The sequence below is a fragment of the Salmo salar genome, chromosome 13 (genome assembly GCF_965601325.2).
Source record: "Salmo salar chromosome 13, fSalSal1, whole genome shotgun sequence".
Taxonomy (NCBI): Eukaryota; Metazoa; Chordata; class Actinopteri; order Salmoniformes; family Salmonidae; genus Salmo; species Salmo salar.
The window spans coordinates 57,691,383-57,710,743 of NC_138303.1; the positions used below are offsets into that span (position 1 = coordinate 57,691,383).

At 43.0% G+C, this 19,361-nt stretch overlaps 1 protein-coding gene across 1 annotated transcript in view; it reads right to left on the bottom strand.

Annotated features, from left to right (window-relative positions):
• The window catches only part of LOC106567445 (serine/threonine-protein phosphatase 2A 55 kDa regulatory subunit B beta isoform), an 88,853-nt gene extending 69,712 nt beyond the window's left edge, over nucleotides 1–19,141 (bottom strand). The window contains exon 1 of the mRNA XM_014136708.3: nucleotides 18,792–19,141. Within this exon, the coding sequence (XP_013992183.1) occupies nucleotides 18,792–18,870 (79 nt within the window). The 5' untranslated portion in view covers nucleotides 18,871–19,141. The remainder of the gene's footprint in view (nucleotides 1–18,791) is intronic.
• Between the last annotated feature and the right edge of the window lie 220 nt (nucleotides 19,142–19,361).

Consider the following 19,361-nt stretch of genomic DNA (forward strand, 5'->3'; position numbering starts at 1 on the left):
CAGCATGGTGAAGAAGGCGCAACAGCGCCTCTTCAACCTCAGGAGGCTGAAGAAATTTGGCTTGTCATCTAAAACACACAAACTTCTACAGATGCACAATCGAGAGCATCCTGTCGGGCTGTATCACCGCCTGGTACGGCAATTTCACCGCGCTCAACCGCAAGGCTCTCCAGAGGGTAGTGCGGTCTGCACAACACATCACTGGGGCAAACTACCTGCCCTCCAGGAAAGCCAAAAAGATCAAGGACAACAACCACCCAAGCCACTGCCTGTTCACCCCGCTATCATCCAGAAGGCGAGGTCAGTACTGGTGCATCAAAGCTGGGCTGGTAACATTAAAGTATTAGAACATGAAGGACAACCAATACAGCATCAAGACACTATCAAACATGTGTCAGTCTTTCCGCAACAGAGCCATCCTTATGTGTGAGAGTGCGTATGCATGATAGTGATATAAAATATATGCCATAGTTTCCTTTTTCATGATCACAATCTTGTAAAACCCGAACCCTCCTAGATCCCCCCACAGTTCCCCAATAGCTGTCCCTCAACCATATGAGACTCCTCCCACAGTCCCCCCACCCAGAAGAAAAAATAAATAAAAAATACAATTAATTCCATTCCCCACCCCCAAGAACCCCCCCAATGCACCAACAACCAAGAGAATGAACTAAAGAGAAAAAAGGAAAAGACAGAAGAAAACAGCAAACAACAATGCAAAACCCCCCCAAAATAATACATTTAAAACAAAGGACATCAAGGACAACTGAAATCATAACAGGGGCTGCTATTCATTATTTTTACCCATTTTATAAGAGAATCACAGAAATGGAAAAAAATCCAGGCATTTATAAATAAAATCCAGTCTTACTTTATCAAATGCCTTTTCAAAATCCGCTATAAATACCATTCCTGGATTCTTATATGTTTCATGATGTTCTATTATTTCTAGTAGTTGTCATATTATCTCCAATGTATCGTCCATGTAAAAAACCTGTCTGATCAGGATGAACAATACCTGGTAAAACCCTTTTAATTCTGAGTGCTATGCATTTTGCTAGTATTTTTGCATCACAACATTGAAGTGTAAGGGGCCTCCGGTTTTTTAGATAGACCGGGTCTTTATATTTGCCATCTGGGTCTTGTTTTAATAATAGAGAAATCAGACCTTCCTGCTGAGTACCTGACAGACTACCATTTCTATAGCAGTAGTTAAAACAATCTAACAATGGAGCTTTTAGTATATCAAAAAATACTTGATATACCTCTACCGGTATGCCATCAAGCCCTGGGGTTTTTCCAGGCTGAAAGGATTTAATAGCCTCAAAAAGTTATTCCTCTGTAATTTGGCCTTCGCACTGATCTTTCTGTACATTTGTTAATTTTCCATTTTTTATATTATTTAGAAATAATTCCTTACCGTAATCGTCGTTCAGTGTCAGAAAAAAAGAAAAGAGAACATCTGCCGAAAATAATTAGCTTCCTCTTTTAAAATATCATTTGAAGAATCATAGATGACTCTACCTAAAATAATTAGCTTCCTCTTTTAAAATATCATTCGAAGAATCATAGATGACTCTACCTAAAATAATTAGCTTCCTCTTTTAAAATATCATTCGAAGAATCATAGATGACTCTACCTAAAATAATTAGCTTCCTCTTTTAAAATATCATTTGAAGAATCATAGATGACTCTACCTAAAATAATTAGCTTCCTCTTTTAAAATATCATTCGAAGAATCATAGATGACTCTGCCTAAAATAATTAGCTTCCTCTTTTAAAATATCATTTGAAGAATCATAGATGACTCTACCTAAAATAATTAGCTTCCTCTTTTAAAATATCATTTGAAGAATCATAGATGACTCTGCCTAAAATAATTAGCTTCCTCTTTTAAAATATCATTTGAAGAATCATAGATGACTCTGCCTAAAATAATTAGCTTCCTCTTTTAAAATATCATTTGAAGAATCATAGATGACTCTACCTAAAATAATTAGCTTCCTCTTTTAAAATATCATTTGAAGAATCATAGATGACTCTACCTAAAATAATTAGCTTCCTCTTTTAAAATATCATTCGAAGAATCATAGATGACTCTGCCTAAAATAATTAGCTTCCTCTTTTAAAATATCATTTGAAGAATCATAGATGACTCTGCCTAAAATAATTAGCATATCATTTGAAGAATCATAGATGACTCTACCTAAAATAATTAGCTTTCTCTTTTAAAATATCATTCGAAGAATCATAGATGACTCTGCCTAAAATAATTAGCTTCCTCTTTTAAAATATCATTCGGAGAATCATAGATGACTCCGTCTTCAGTAACGAGTTTCTGCAAATTCTTTTTGTTAGCGTTCCTGTATTGGAGATTCTGTAACGTCCGTCGTTAAAGGTAGACCAAGGCGCAGCGTGGGTTGGGTTCATCATATTTTATTTAACGGTGAACCGGCAAAAAAAAAAAAAAAACAATGAACGAAAAGTTTTGCAGGCTACTAACAGCAATACAAAAACAAGATCCCACAAACACAGGTGGAAAAAAGCTGCCTAAGTATGGCTTCCAATCAGAGACAACGATAGACACCTGCCTCTGATTGGAAACCATAGAAAATAAAACATAGAATGCCCACCCACTTATCACACCCTGGCCTAGCTAAACAGGTCAGAGCGTGACAGAGCGTGACAGATTCAGGAAGAATTTTGTGCATTTTTCTCCATATTCCATCCAGTTTGCTTTATTTATGTAATAGATTACATTAGATCATTCTAGAATAAGTTCCTCAAGTTCTTTTAGTTTTTCCTCTAACTTATTTTGTATCTCTGTAGTATCGTTTTTATTGCTTTCCTGTATTTCCCTTGTTAGTCTTGTTTCTTCAGCCAGAAACGGCTTTTTTATTATTGATGAATATTGAATGACCCCTGAAGGTACATTTAAAGGTATCCCAAACAATAAGGGGATTTACTGAACCTATATTATACTGGAAAAATTCAGTTATAAATTATTTTGTCTTAGTTAAAAATAGGTTGCCCTCCAGTAATCTTTGATTAAATTTCCAATATCCCCGTCCACGTGGAAAATCTATAAGAGTTATGTGAATGCCGATTAGATGATGATCTGATCGCATTCTGTCTCCTATTAACTTTTTAAACCTTTGATGCAAGAGAGAATGAGACAAGAAAGTAGTCAAGACGACTAGCTTGATTAAGTCTCCTCCATGTATATCTCACTAGGTCTGGGTTTTTTAGTCTCCAAATATCCACAATTTCGAATGTGTAAATAATATTTCTGATTTCCTTAAGGGCACGGTGATGATAGTTTGTAGAGTGATTACCTTTACGGTCCATTGAGGTACTTAACACTGGTGTTATAGTCTCCTACCATAATGATTAGATCATTTGTTGCCTGTAAGTTTAATAAATTGGTATAAATGTTTTCGAAGAAGTGTGGATCATCCTGATTTGGACCATATAGATTAATGAGCCAAATGTCTTTTTCGTCCACTTTCATATTCAAAAGGATCCACCTTCCTTGCGAATCATTCCTGATTATTTGCACATTCAGATCGAAATTTTTCATAATTAATATCATCACACCCTTTGAGTTCCTTTGTCCATGATAGAAAATTATTTCACCACCGCATTCCTTTTCCCACGCAACTTCATCTAAGGATGTAGAGTGAGTTTCCTGTAAACAGTATATGTTATATTCCTTTTCTTTTAGCCACGTAAAGACTGATCTTTTCTTTTTATCTGCTAAACCATTACAGTTATAACTGGCTATATTTATTTCACCCCTTACCATAACTAGATACTATTCTCAGTCTAAATTGACCATAATTAGTGCTTGTAAAGTTACTGCCATCAGAGGTATTATGACGGTCAAAATTAGAGCTTTCAAATGTCTGATATTTAGAATTCAAGAAATAGGTTCTAGCAATATTTTGTTTATTCCCTAGCCTGTTTGCCTGTGAGCCAATGCCACAGATGTTAGAAAATTGAGACAAATTGTGTATAACAAATCTGAGTAGGTTGATGTGTATGATATTGGATATGATATAATGAGAGTGTGTATGATGTCTGTATAAGAGTAAGACCATAATGTGTGATGTCCAAATAAATAATAACTCTGCCAATTTGCATGTTTGAGTGTCTATGTGTGTAACATGTAGTGCATATAGCCTTAATATTCATAATTGTAATCCATATCATATCACCATCATAGTTGCATCATAATTTAACCTTTAACATCATTGAAAAACACATCCCAGCATTTCCATAGAAATTGACGTTTCACATGATCATGAAAGAGACCTTGCATTACTCTAGAGACGGCTTCACTACAGTACAATATGTTATTATTCCCCAATGCCCCTATTTTGATATCTTCCCCTTGCTTATTGTAAACATATATAAACTTGTAGAAAAACACATAAAAAAGATAGACAAACAATACACACATTAAATTATAAAACAGTTCTCGACAATAGAGAGGGAGAGAAGAGAAGAGAAAAGAGAGAAAGAGGGTGTGAGAGAAGAGAGCGAGATCAGGTGTGTGTGTGTATGTATAAGTCCATATGTGTAAGCGAGCATGTAGTTGAGTACGTGTGTGTTCATATCCACTTCATAATGTTCACATATTTTAAACAGTTCCCATACCTTCTTTTTTTTCGTAACCTGAAGTCCCTGTAGAATTTAGTACAGCCACAGTGTTATGGAGCTGTCTCGGAAATAGCTGTCCATCTATAAAGAGTATGTCCACAATGATAAAGGCACGCCTACCATCCATCCTTTGTTGTCTTTGTACCGGATACAGTCTCTTACGACGTTCGTTTATCTCCTTTGGAAATTGGTCATTGAGACCGAATTTGATCCCTTTAAGCTCCCTTCCTCTGCTTTTGATCAGCTCCTTTTTGTTGGTAGTGTTCAAATTTTGGGATGATCGGTCGGGGACCCTTGGTCTTGTCGCTCCGAGCTCCAAGTCTGTGTACTCGGTGGAAAGCCACCTTGTTTACAGTCTATATAGGAAGTTTCAATGCGGATTTCATGAATTCTCTGATCGCACCCTCTGGATTATTGGATGCGTCCTCAGGAATACCAGAAAAAAAATTGATTTTCACGCATGCTACGACTTTGTGTCTAGTAGCGTCTCCTTCATCACCCTGTTTTCCCTGAGTAGACAATCCATGTTGGAATCGTGTATTTTTACCTTGGCTGTGAGTGTCTTGTTTTCTCTTTGGAGTTTGAGAATTTCACTCTGGCTGAACTCCAAACTCCCCCTCAGCCCTGCTACCTCCTCACACAACTTTTCCATTGTTGCATGGATTCCAGCCAGAGCACTAGCCTCTACCTCAATGGTAAGTAAATCGTCCGTGTCTGTAGATGAATCAGTTTTTTTTTGCAGGCGAGCGAAAGCTCGGGAGAGAGGTGGGAGTGAGGTGATGGTACCTGTACCAGACAAGGGGAGATAAACCAGGGTAGACAGTGAACAGATCACCAGGTAGAATCCAAGCAACAGTGCAGCAGGCAACGGGAGTAGGTGTCACACCCACTTGGGAGAAGCTTTTATTTCTGGAGGCAGATTTCTTGTAGAAAATGCCAGTGGATGGTCTCTGAAGAACGGGACGGGGCTTCAATGCCTCTGGATTTGGGCGGGGTAGCATGTGAGACTCCTGACATTTGTTGGGCTCAAAGGCTTCGACAACTCTCACTTCACAACTCAGTGCTAATTGAAGTTGTATCTGGTCTGTCTGGTCTGTCTCAGTTCCAGGTTGGATGGTGTCCTCAGGTCTCTGCAGTTTGTTTGCCAGAGCACCCTCTGTATAGCTTGGAAAAAAGAATCCTTGGCAGTAGTAAACCTTCCAGGTAATTTTATCCAAAATTAGGTTGTAGGTTTCGAGTTTTGATCTGGAGTGAAGGTTATGCTGTGGAGGGTAGCATCCTATATACGTCCCTGCCGACAAATCCAAGTTTATCTAACTCCAAATCTATATTTTTGTAAAAAAACATGTTGAGAAATGCGAGAGCTCACATGCAGTTATGTCTCCCTCTCTCTACAGCCAGGCATTATATGTAACAGAGCGTACCGGCCCCAAAGTCTCCTCTTCACTTCTCTCTTGCTTCAAACATGCCTCAATTAACACCTGACTAAGCATGTTCTGCCAATATCTCGACTGACAATGTGAGACAACGGGTGGAATTTATTTGAAAATTGGGGTAGGTTAATCTTATTAATCTTAATAAGTGAGGTCACTTTTACGGTTATTTTCCAATGAGTCTTGGTAGCACCTCCTACTTGCAACAAATCAAACTATCCAACATCCCTCAAGGCTTACATTTACCTATCAGGTTAACCCGATCAGCTGAGCTGTGAGACATTAGGATACCGAAATCCTAGTATTGCTTGTTTGTAAATGGGGAGTGTTGTGGGTTTTCTAGAAAGCTCAGAGTTCATCCCAAATGGATGACGTGTGGAGAAGAGAAGCCTCTACTGCTCAGTCTGGTCCTCCTGTCCTAGATGCCCCACAGCAGCCTGACCTTCCACAGCCCACAGGCTACATCCCCACATCCCTCCATTCTGCCTCCTGCCCAGCCATGCAGGGATAATCCCAGGCCTAATCCCAGCCCACCCCTCCACAGCAGGGAAATCAAGAATATGCAAAATAGAATAGAAAGAAAAACACTCCACATGTTTAGTATCTCAGTCTGATCAGGGGTTTAAGGGTTCAGCAGAGCCACGGCTCAATTACAAGACCAGCGACGAAATCTGCTTTCGAAAGTCCACAATGACAAATAACAACTGACTGAGGCGATCAAGGAATTAGGATCTCATGGGAACCAGCGAGGAAATCCCAGTCTCTGCTTAGCTTTCTAACACGGAGCAGGAAAAATACTGGGATTGTGCCTATCTGATAAGACTAATGAGCAGTCGACACAAAAGTGAGAGAAGGGAGGCAGGGGCCCCTCACCCAGCCTCTAGCTCAGTCCATTGGGACTGATTGCGTCACATGGGCAACTTCTCTTTCGAGGAGCCTATGAAGAGGCTCTAAATATGGAATATCAGAGAAAACACTGATGCTCCCCCACTTTGAGAGGGACAGGTACAAGGAGTTAGTGCCACTGACCAATTTTTTACTGATGGCCATTGGCTAGAAGGTCAAGGGTTATACAGCTGAACGATGTAACCCAATATCTAGGCTAAATTTGCACACTACTAAATTATGTATTGGCCATGCATACTAAATAGCAGGCTAGATAGGATACTGGGACAAAGTTGGTGATTCAACACATATCCCTAACAACCTCCTCCAGTTCAGCCCCATGGGACATCTCTCCTCTCTCCTCTCTCCTTTCCATGTTCCTGTACTCATCCTCGGCCTGGTTTCTCTCCTCACTCCTGCCACAGCTCTCCTCCTCTCCTCTCTCAGCCCATCTCCTCTCCTCCCCCAGGATAAATGGAGTAGCCGTGAACCGAGGGAGGAGGTTGCTGTGCCCTCCCTGGTGCATGCCACGGTGACTGTGGAGCTGAAGCACCCTGGTGATTACACAATAAATCACACAGAAAAAGAGGAATTAGAGCGAGAGAGAGAGAGGGAGAGAGAGACTGAAACTAAAGTTACAGCACTGGGTCTCCTCCTCCTCTCCCAGACCCATTTGTTTGTTCTGTCACTCAGCCCATTCACCCTGCAAATTACATGGCCGCTTTCACCCACTGGGGTCTTCACCCAAGCAAGAAAGGTTAGAGCAGCTCTCTTATCCCCGCTCCTACACTGGAGATAAATGTCCTCTGTCCATGGCGCTGAATAGCCTACCTACTTAACTACCTCTTGCAAAGATAGCTTTAGTAGTGAAATGGGCTTTCTTCAGTGTACAAGGTATAGTGAGGGGACAGGAGAGATTTACAGAAAATAGGTCTACATGCAGTATCCTTGATTAGAACATGTAAAGCAGGCCCTTATTTTTGGTGAAAGTGTGCCGTTTGCCAAAGCAACCAATCACTGAATGAATGGTTCTCAAAGTCAACCTAAATTGCATAAAGCATTTGCATCTGCTATGCAATAAATGTATGTCAATCTATATACCTATTAATAATACGGATATCTCACGGTAGTTCTGCTTTTCTGAGCCTCGCCCTGGTCTCTTGTCATCGCTTTAGAAAACCTTTGCAGAGGAAAGAAGGCTAAAATAGGTCTGTGAGCAAAGGGCCCCTCCCTTCTGAGTGTATGAAAGGCTCCACCACTGTCCACCACATAGTGTAGCTACTGCAGAAGTGAACCCGGTCTGCAGCAGCACATGATCTACGCAGGGAAAAGTCAAGCTGGTTCTGCTCACTGGCTGAATATGAATTTAATTGAAGGCTGCATGATTGGGCGGGAGCCAAATGATATCTTCTTCATGACATGAGCAGAAACACTGCGTATAATCATTACTGCATTTGGTGTCAGAGGCAGAGCACCAGAAATCACAAAGCACTTTTCTAAAAGCCTTCCTGAAACTAAAATCTTACTTCCAATTACACGCTTATCATCTGTTGACAAATGCTGACGAATGACCTTTGTTACTTTCAAGCAGGATTCAAAACATCTTCTTCCTCAATTCCAACAGCTTTTTGATAAGTCGCTCAGCAACAACAACAAAAAACTCTGTGGGTGGGAAGCGATGCAGAGAGGGGAAGGAAACACGTTTTTCTGTGAATCATCTTTTCGCTGAGTCCTCCTCTCCCTTTCTCTGTCAGATGATCAGAGTGCAAGCTTCCTTCCGTCAGCTATCTGTGTGATGCTGAGCACCAGGAGGTGCAGCAGAAAGCCTGGGAAAGACTGGCCCTGTGTTTCCCTTTCATCAGAGCAGAAACACACATGAAGGCCCAAACACGATCAAACGCTGGCAGGCAAGCATGGTGGTGGGAGCTAATCTAAATGTGGCAATGCCAGAGGCGAAGCCTTGACAGGGCCAGGCTGGGCAGAGGTCCTGCCAGATTGAACACTGGCCCACCTAATCAGGCTGGCTTAAAATATATATTTTTTTAAATAGGAGAATAAAAATTAAAAAAAATGGTTAGATCTAATTAGTTATATCACAATCAGATGGTACCCCCCCACACACACACGTACCTACTAGGTAGCTAACAGTGCGCAATTAGTTTTGACCCTCTGCAATTCTTTGCTCATGCAAACTAGTCACAAGTTATGGAAAAACAAAGTTCACTTTTTAAATAGCCACGGATGGAGGATAAAGACAACACCTGCTCCACTACCTCCATCGGCCAAGCTCAATCTGTCAGAGTCGTTGTCAGCCCATGAGGAGATTAGCATGGCTACCGATTTCACTTCCACAGCCCAGCTAGCTCACCATCGGCCGGCCGCCTAGTCACGGTGTGTCACAAGCGTCGATGAAAAGTGACCAAAACACAGCGGGTATAGTGCTCATCTTCTTTTATTACTTAATAAAGTGAACACTTAAACGAAAACAATAAACCGACAAACAACAGTTCTGCAAGGTACACAGACTATGCCAAAAGCAACCACCCACAAAAACACAGGAAAAACAGGCTGCCTAAGTATGGCTTCCAATCAGAGACAACGAAAGACACCTGCCTCTGATTGGAAGCCATACTTGGCCACACATAGAAAAAGAAACATAGAAATAGAAAACTAGAACTAAAATCCCCTAGAACCAAAAAAAAAAAAAACACACACAAAACAAACACCCCCTGCCACGCCCTGACCAACTACAATTACAAATGACCCCTTTACTGGTCAGGATGTGACACGGTGAGCATGCCATCACGAGTCCACCTGCGGAATTGTCTGCAGTTGACGAACCACCCACACAACCACAAATGCAATTGTTCCCCACTAAAGAGATCAATGGAAAATCGCTATGTTTCTCGCGGTATGGACAGTTTTATTACCAGGAATGCAGTTCGACAAGGGATGCTGTTTTCTGTCAAATGTGTAGACATTTTCCAGAGGCCCTATGGAAGGCTCATTTGTTAGAGACGGATATGCTTCAAGCACCAGTCTAGAAAAAAAAAATATATATTCTAAGCCTACAGTCCAAGCCATTGCAATCAACAGCGGGGTAATGTTTTCAATCAACTTAACCGTGAGGCCATGGACTATTCATTCGAAGAGAGAAATCGCAATCAAAATATGTTTTTGCATTTTATCACTGCACTTTTCTGCTTCCCCTCTCTCTCCCTCTCCCCCTTCTCCCCCTCGTAAGGGACAATGCATAAAGTGTATGTTCACAGTGTTACTCAGCTAAAATTGGCCACAATACAAACCACTTCGTTATTTTAACACACCACTATAAAAACAAGGCCCATAGGTTGAACTGTGAACTGTGTGTTAATTTGAAACCCTGCTCTTCTTACAGCAGCTCATATCAATGCCTGGTTGCTTGGCACTCTCGCCATTATCGAGAGCAGCTTAAATTGCCTCCATGTTTTACATTACCCATTCATTACCTAATTTCTACCAGCATGTTAAATGTGCAACCAGAGGGAAAAAACTCTAGACCACCTTTACTCCACATGCAGAGACACGTACAAAGCTCTCCCTCGCCCTCCATTTGGCAAATCTGACTATAATTCTATCCTCCCGATTCCTGCTTACAAGCAAAAATTAAAGCAGGAAGCACCAGTGACTAGATCAATAAAAAAGTGGTCAGATGAAGCAGATGCTAAACTACAGGACTGTTTTGCTAGCACAGAGCGGAATATGTTCCGGGATTCTTCCGATGGCATTGAGGAGTACACCACATAGTCACTGGCTTCATCAATAAGTGCATTGATGACGTCGTCCCCACAATGACTGTATATACATACTCCAACCAGAAGCCATGGATTACAGGCAACTTCCGCACTGAGCTAAAGGGTAGAGCTGCCGCTTTCAAGGAGCGTCAATACAGGACTAAGATCAAATCATACTACACCGGCTCCGATGCTCGTCGGATGTGGCAGGGCTTGCAATCTATTACAGAACAAAGGGAAGCACAGCCGAGAGCTGCCCAGTGACGCGAGCCTATCAGACGAGCTAAATGACTTCTATGCTCACTACGAGGCAAATAACACTGAAACATGCATTAAAGCATCAGCTGTTCCCGGACGACTGTGTGATCACGCTCTCCGCAGTCGATGTGAGTACGAACTTTAAACAGGTCAACATTCACAAGGCCCAGACAGATTCTCAGGATGTGTACTCCGAGCAATCGCTGACCAACTGGCAAGTGTATACACTGACATTTTCAACCTCTCCCTGTCTGAGTCTGTAATACCAACATGTTTCAAGCAGACCACCATAGTCCCTGTGCTCAAGAACACTAAGGTAACCTGCCTAAATGACTATCGACCCGTAGCACTCACGTCTGTAGACATGAAGTGCTTTGAAAAGCTGGTCATGGCTCACATCAACACCATTATCCTAGAAACCCTAGACCCATTCCAGTTTGCATACCGCCCCAACAGATCCACAGATGATGCAATCTCTATTGCACTCCACACTGCCCTTTCCCACCTGGACAAAAGGAACACCTATGTGAGAATGCTATTCATTGACTACAGCTCAGCATTCAACACCATAGTGCCCTCAAAGCTCATCACTAAGCTAAGGATCCTGGGACTAAACACCTCCTTCTGCAACTGGATCCTGGACTTTCTGACGGGCCACCACCAGGTGGTAAGGATAGGTAACAACACATCCGCCACGCTGATCCTCAACACGGGGGCCTCTCACGGGTGCGTGCTCAGTCCCCTCCTGTACTCCCTGTTCACCCATGACTGCACGGCCAGGCACGACTCCAACACCATCATTAAGTTTGCCGATGACACAACAGTGGTAGGCCTGATCACCGACAACGATGAGACAGCCTATAGGGAGGAGTTCAGGACCAGGACAACAACCTCTCCCTCAGGAGGACAGAGCACGCCCACATTCTCATCGACGGGGCTGTAGTGGAGCAGGTTGAGAATTTCAAGTTCCTTGGTGTCCACATCACCAACAAACTAACATGGTCCAAGCACACCAATACAGTAGTGAAGAAGTCACGACAAAACCTATTCTCCCTCAGGAGACTGAAAATATTTGGCATGGGTCCTCAGATCCTCAAAAGGTTCTACAGCTGCACCATCGAGAGCATCCTAACGGGTTGCATCACTGCCTGGTATGGCAACTGCTCGGCATCCGACCGCAAAGCACTACAGAGGGTAGTGTGTACGGCCCAGTACATCACTGGGGCCAAGCTTCCTGCCATCCAGGACCTCTATACCAGGCAGAGTAAGGCACTAAATATTGTCAAAGACTCCAGCCACCCTAGTCATAGACTGTTCTCTCTGCTACCGGACGGCAAACGTTACTGGAGCGCCAAGTCCAAGAGGCTTCTAAACAGCTTCTACCACCAAGTCATAAGACTCCTGAACATCTAATCAAATGGCTACCCAGACTATTTGCATTGCCCCCCCCGCCCTCTTTTACGCTGTTCCTACTCTCTGTTATTATCTATGCATAGTCACTTTAATACCTCCACCTACATGTACATATTACCTCAATTACCTTGACTAACCGGTGCACCCGCACATTGACTCTGTACCTGTACCCCATATATATGGCATGTGGAAAGGAGTGGGTGTGTTGAAAGGAAAGTAGTGGACGTGTGGAAGGGAGTGGGTGTGCCGAAAGGAAAGTAGTCGGCGTGTGGAAAGGAGTGGGTGTGTTGAAAGGAAAGTAGTGGACGTGTGGAAGGGAGTGGGTGTGTTGAAAGGAAAGTAGTCGGCGTGTGGAAAGGAGTGGGTGTGTTGAAAGGAAAGTAGTGGGCGTGTGGAAAGGAGTGGGTGTGTTGAAAGGAAAGTAGTGGACGTGTGGAAGGGAGTGGGTGTGTCGAAAGGAAAGTAGTGGGCGTGTGGAAAGGAGTGGGTGTGTCGAAAGCGCTCTGCTATAGGTTAGACGGTTTTGATTGAGCTGCAATTCTTCCCACGCAACTATACCATACCGCAAGACTTTGGACTTCTGTTAGAGGATGAGTCTAAGTCGTATTTCACTGTTATTTTTACACAAACAATTGTACATTTTCAGTTATGAAACGGACAATTGTTTATTTTTTATGAAAAGTACTAACGACGGCTGTACTGTTGCTTGTATGTGTAGTATGCATGTGCTTAATGTGACCCTGATATTGGCGACTAGGTAGCTACTTCCCACGCCGTTGAGGGACAGTAGTGCTTGGCAAACGGGAGCACCTTTGCAAAAGGTTCTACCTAGAACACTCTATGTAGGGTTCTTCATAGAATCCCCTGTAAAATGTTATACTTAGAAACCTCTATGAAAGGTTTTAACAAGATCAATCTAATCCTCTAAAGGTTCTTCCTAGAACCGTCTAGGAAGAACAAATTTGTACAAATTTGCCTAAAGCTGCAGTGTGTAACTTTGTGTCCTACCAGACCAAATTCACATAGAAATGTGAATTATAGATATGCCATTCTCATTGAAAGCAAGTCTAAGAAGTGGTAGATTTGTTCTATGTGCAGCATTTCTATGTGCTTGGCAAACGGGAGCCAAGGACACTGTGTTGTTGCCGTTCATGATCTCCCCCATTGACTGTATGTATGTACTGTATCAAGGTGACAATCAATATTAGTTATTTCCTGTGTAGGCTGCTAACTTACTTGAAATAAAATCAACGGAGGGGATAAAAAAATTCCATGTTAGCTTCCGCCGGCGACACAATGATACAGCTGCCCAGTGGGAAGCACCTCAGGTCAGTAAGCATCTCCATACAGCACAACTGAACTAGTCATTACCACTGGCTTATCAACTCGTCGTGCAGCCCAATCAGCCACGCAAAACGGTTTTGAGCGGCAACAAATCTGCCCAATTAGCTGATTCTCTTTCAGTACACCCACTTCTTTATACACACCCACTCGCCCATACTCTGATCGTCATTTTGGGCTGCAGCTACCCATACTTGCCCGCATGGCCTGCTGAACTAGATCAGTGGTGGGCTGGGGCTCAGGTGACATGAGAAGTCGAGAGAGGCTCACGTGATTAAGTTGGCTGAAGCTTTGGTGTAAATATTCAAACCACATACACAGCTGATTGATATTCATGTTTTTCACAGACACAAAACAAGTCTGGTTAATATCACATATGCTAATAACCTTCCACAAATAGGATTCCTAAAATCTAAATATCTGACTTTGTCAAATGTCTGTTGTTATTTCAGAAACGTGGGCAGTGTAATCATTGGATCAGGGTGCTTCTGTATCCGAGGAACTAACCACTTTTATTTCTCAGACTTAGATGAAAACAGATGAAATGCTCATGCTCCATTTTCATAGACACGCAGCCCTCACTAACAAGGGTTCAGAATGTACGACTACCGCGTGTGACTACACTGGCAAAACAGTCTTGATTATGACTTATCATAGAAAACAGAGAACCGATTCAACTTTTCTCTGATCATAGCTAGCTACGCCGACTAACATTTCTCATGCTCATCATCCGTGGAACAGAACGTTTTGTAATAATGTTCAAAAACTCTGATATGGACTATCACTCGCTCCACCAGAATAACTTACACATTCAAGGCTAAATACATTTTGGGAAGCAGAAACATGACAAGAGCTTGAACCTGGAACAGACAAGCTGCCAACGAGAGTATAGTTCAGCAAAGAAAAGTATAGTTCAGTTCAGTACAGTCATGTAATGTACTGTAGACTAGAATAGAGTGGAGTAGAGTTCAGTACAGTACACAGTAGAGCACACTATATAAGACCATACATACATCCTGTGTATCAACCATATATATGATCATACATCTATATACTGTGTATCAACCATATATACGATCATACATACAGTATACTGTGTATCAACCATATTTACGATCATACATACAGTATACTGTGTATCAACCATATATACGATCATACATACAGTATACTGTGTATCAACCATATATACGATCATACATACAGTATACTGTGTATCAACCATATATACGATCATACATACAGTATACTGTGTATCAACCATATATACGATCATACATACAGTATACTGTGTATCAACCATATTTACGATCATACATACAGTATACTGTGTATCAACCATATATACGATCATACATACAGTATACTGTGTATCAACCATATATACGATCATACATACAGTATACTGTGTATCAGAACCCTCCTGACTGCTCAGTTTGTCCTCTACTGGGTGAGTCCATATGGGCACTGCTCAAAAATAGTGCATTATGTAGGGAATACGGTGCCATTTGGGATGTACACACAGTCTCTCCTCATGCTGCCCCGCACAGCGCATCTCTGTGGGACAGTCAACACCAGGCACCAGCCCTCCATGTCCCTGTCCCTGTCTCTTTCGGCCAAATCCCAATCGAAAGATCAATCTGTGACGCAGAGCTCTCCTACGTGGCGTTTACCCCTCTAATACCGTATGTCCAACTGTGGTGACTGGGCCGTTGGACCCAGGGGGCAGAGGGGCTGCCAATATCACCGTCACCCAATATCCAGAGGTTGAAGAGTGGCTCATCGTGGCTCACAGGAGCAGGCCGCAACACACAGGTTCACAAAGGAGGGACTGGTAGAGGTCAATAGAGGGAGATGAGGCAAAGAGAGAGCGAGAGAGAGAGAGAGAGAGAGAGAGGAGAGAGAGAGAGAGAGAGAGAGGCAGAGAGGGAAAGAGAGGCGGCGAGGGAGAGAGGCGGCGAGGGAGAGGAGGCCTACAGATGGGGTTTAGAAACAAGGATGAGAGATGGCACCCTGCTGAGGCAATCTGAATTGACAAAGGCCCTGAAATATTCACCCCATCCCCCTTTATCAGACCACATCAATCCTAGAGAGAGAGAGAGAGAGAGAGAGAGAGAGAGAGAGAGAGAGAGAGAGATCATTGCTTCAGGTATCCCTTGATATTCCTCCCACCTTGGCAGTAATTCAGGCCCTATTAATGGCCGACCCTAGAGGGGTATGTGTCCATTACCCCCGTCCCCCAGATACGCTGTGATGGCCACAAGAGAAATCTTCCCTCCCTCAAAGCTATAGGGTCCAGTTACAGTGTGATGTGGCAAACTGGAGCTTAGCAAGAGTGATCTCCTTTTCTCATTGCCTGCTGATGGAGACCTGGGGGTACATTGTGTCTGTGTGTATCTGTGTCTCTCTCTCGTGTGTGTGTGTGTGTGTGTGTGTGTGTGTGTGTGTGTGTGTGTGTGTGTGTGTTGCTTGTAATTCTCAAGGGCTGCACTTCTCCCTCCCAGCCAGGCTGAAATGGGCAAAATGACCCAGCTGCACTCCTCTCTACAGGGACGGGGGGGATGGGGGGGGGGGGGGGGGGGGGGGGGGGGGTTACACAACTGATATCACCACCTGGTTCCACAAAAGCTAGATGTGATCACGTCAGCCCCCTGGGAGAGGCAGGCCAGACCCGCACTATTACACAATATGCCCATGGAAATCACAACAAACTCCTTTCTGAAATTAAAATTGAGAATACTTCCAGGACAGCCTTTGTTGAGAGCCTTTGAACGAGGCTTATTCTGAAGGATTTGGTGAATGATTAAATGCAAATGGCCCATAGTCCTGTAGGGTGCCTGATATACATGTGATGAGCTGGTTTATAATGAGTCTGAACACATTTTTTGGTCACATGAAAAGATCCCCTCAATAGATCAACAACAACAGCAAGACTACTAGTCTACCTCCAGCCCTCAGCCATGGTTACCAACCACAACGCATCTGCCATTCTGAGGCACCCCTTCAATAAGCTATTTGCAATATTGGCTCTGGAATTAAAGCCAGACTAAGTCAGTGGCACAGATGGAACTATCCAAGCAGAAGATACATCTGCTTCAAATGTTGCGTTGACAACCCAAACACAATTCAACATCCAGTTTGTCTACAAATTCATCTCAACCAAAAATAAAAGTTAAAGAACAGGACTAAATCTAATCTTATCAAACTTTAAATAAAGTTTACTTTGATTTAGTCCTATTCTTTAACTAAGATTTTTGGTTGAGATGGAGACGTGAATCCAACATACAGTATTAATGATTGACGTGAAGATTACATTTGAAACCAACCAAAAGCCTGAAACCCTAGGCCTATATGTACTCTCTATTTTTTTGTTGAACCCTGGGATGACTTTGCAAATGCTACGTAGGCCTAAATAATACAATTGATGATATACGACTGATAAAGTATGGTTACATTTCATTTGCATTGTTAAACCTTCCCCTTTAGAATGACTTCAACTACAACGGTGAATCTATTTAGCCATTAAGACATCTCTTAATAATAATTCTCACGATAGCACACTTGTAGTAGTCAGTGACAAATAGAAAAGCTAAGCAGGGCTTGGACAAAACCCTGGACAAGAAACCTACTAAACAAATAGTTGTCGATCAACTCTCCAGTAATAGGCTGCCCAGCCTATTGTTTGTTTTATCTGAAGGTCCAATGTAGGTTTCAAAAGGTACAAATTCAACATGCTGTATTTCATACAAGGTTTGTCTATGATGAAAGTTGGTTACAATGACGGCATAATCCTGTGAAATTGCGCTCAAAACAACAGCTTGAGTTGATGAGTTCAACCATTTCGTGCCCAGTGGGATGTTACTGAGACGTTCTATGTCAATAAACGTAATAACTTAATAATACGACTTAATAATAATACATGAAATTAATCATAAACTTAACCTAATTGGCTCTTATGAAGCCCTACATAACGTTGCTTTGGTTGTCATGTTCAGATGACATGTCCTTGGCCAGCAGCGTACCACCCTGCATCCCACTGCTGGTTTACCACTGAAGCTAAACAGGGTCAGTCCCTGGATGGGAGACCATATGCTGCTGGAAGTGGTGATGGAGGGCCAGTAAGAGGCACTCTTTCCTCTGGTCTAAAAAAAGATCCCAATGTCACGGGACAGTGATTGGGCACATTGCCCTGTGTAGAGTGCTATCTTTTGGATGGGATGTTAAACGGGTGTCCTGAGTCTTTGCGGTCACTAAAAGATCCCATGGCACTTATCGTAAGAGTAGGGGTGTTAACCCCAGTGTCCTGGCTACATTATAATCTAACCCTCATACCATCATGTCCACCTAATCATCCCCAGCTTCCAATCGGCTCATTTATCCCCCTTCACTATTCTCCAGGTCGTTGGTGTAAATGAGAACGTGTTCTCAGTCAATTTACCTGGTAAAATAAATAAAAACAATTGACCACCCGTGGTTGGACTAACGGAAAGGCTGACACATTTCTCTTTTCTTTTTGAACAGCATCCAGTGTTACAAGCAGCTTATAATTGCCACCAGCGTAGTCTACTCTATTCAGCTTTGGCTGAGGGATAAGGATAAGGTTATTAGGATATGGATAAGGTTGTATGTCCTGTCTTGAAAGTTCCTACATTTTACATCGACAGGTGCAGTCATGAATTATGCAAATAGGCCTACAATGGAAACCCAGCCAAGTTGAGCCAACTCCAGAGTGGTCCTCCCGACACGGTCTGAAATGTCAAACCTGACTGGCTGTTTCGCCTGAGAAACGGGAGGGAGAGCAGGGTGATATGAGTGAGACAAGCCAGTCCGCTGTTCTGCTCCGTCCCATTCAATCTCCAGACTCCTCTCTCTCTATATATATATGAAGAGATGTCTCCCGACCCGACCTAACCTGCTGCTGGCTGCCCAGTGCCCACAGACAGACACGCGCACACACACACACACACACACACACATACACACACATAGGCACGCGCGCAATAAAATCCCAAGTCCGTAGCCTACCTTCCGTGTGACAGCTGGAGGAGAGGATGGTGCTTGAGGGTCTGAAGAGGTAAGGAAGGTACCGGGAGAAGCATTTCATATTTTTTGTTGTTGTTGGCTGCGCATCACTATCAAGTACACATCGTCTACACCCACTGCACTGACAGAGCGGAAAGAAACAGAGCGCTGGAGACAGAGCCCATAGTCTTCGGCATCACTTTTACTCGGTTTATATCAGCGGGAATCCTTCCTTCGGGGGTATAGTAGCAGGAAGAGAAGAGAGGTCTCCACGCGCGATGGTACTCTCGTAAAACATTGTTCTTCCCCCTAGTCGCCAAGCAGGACACGTCAATATGTTATTTTGCTGGAGTCGGGCTGCGAGGGAGGGAGGGTGTTGACGGAGGGAGGAGGACCGAAGCATCAGGGTTATTTCAGGGGAGGCTGGGGAGCACCTGCTCTGTCTGTCGATAGCCGCATGCTGCCTCTGTTGGCCGCTCGAGAATTGACTGTTATGCCTGTGAGTGTCTCTATTAGTATCGGCAGGAAAGTTTCGAAGCCCGTTTTGAAGAGAGAATATAGCCTACGTGCGTC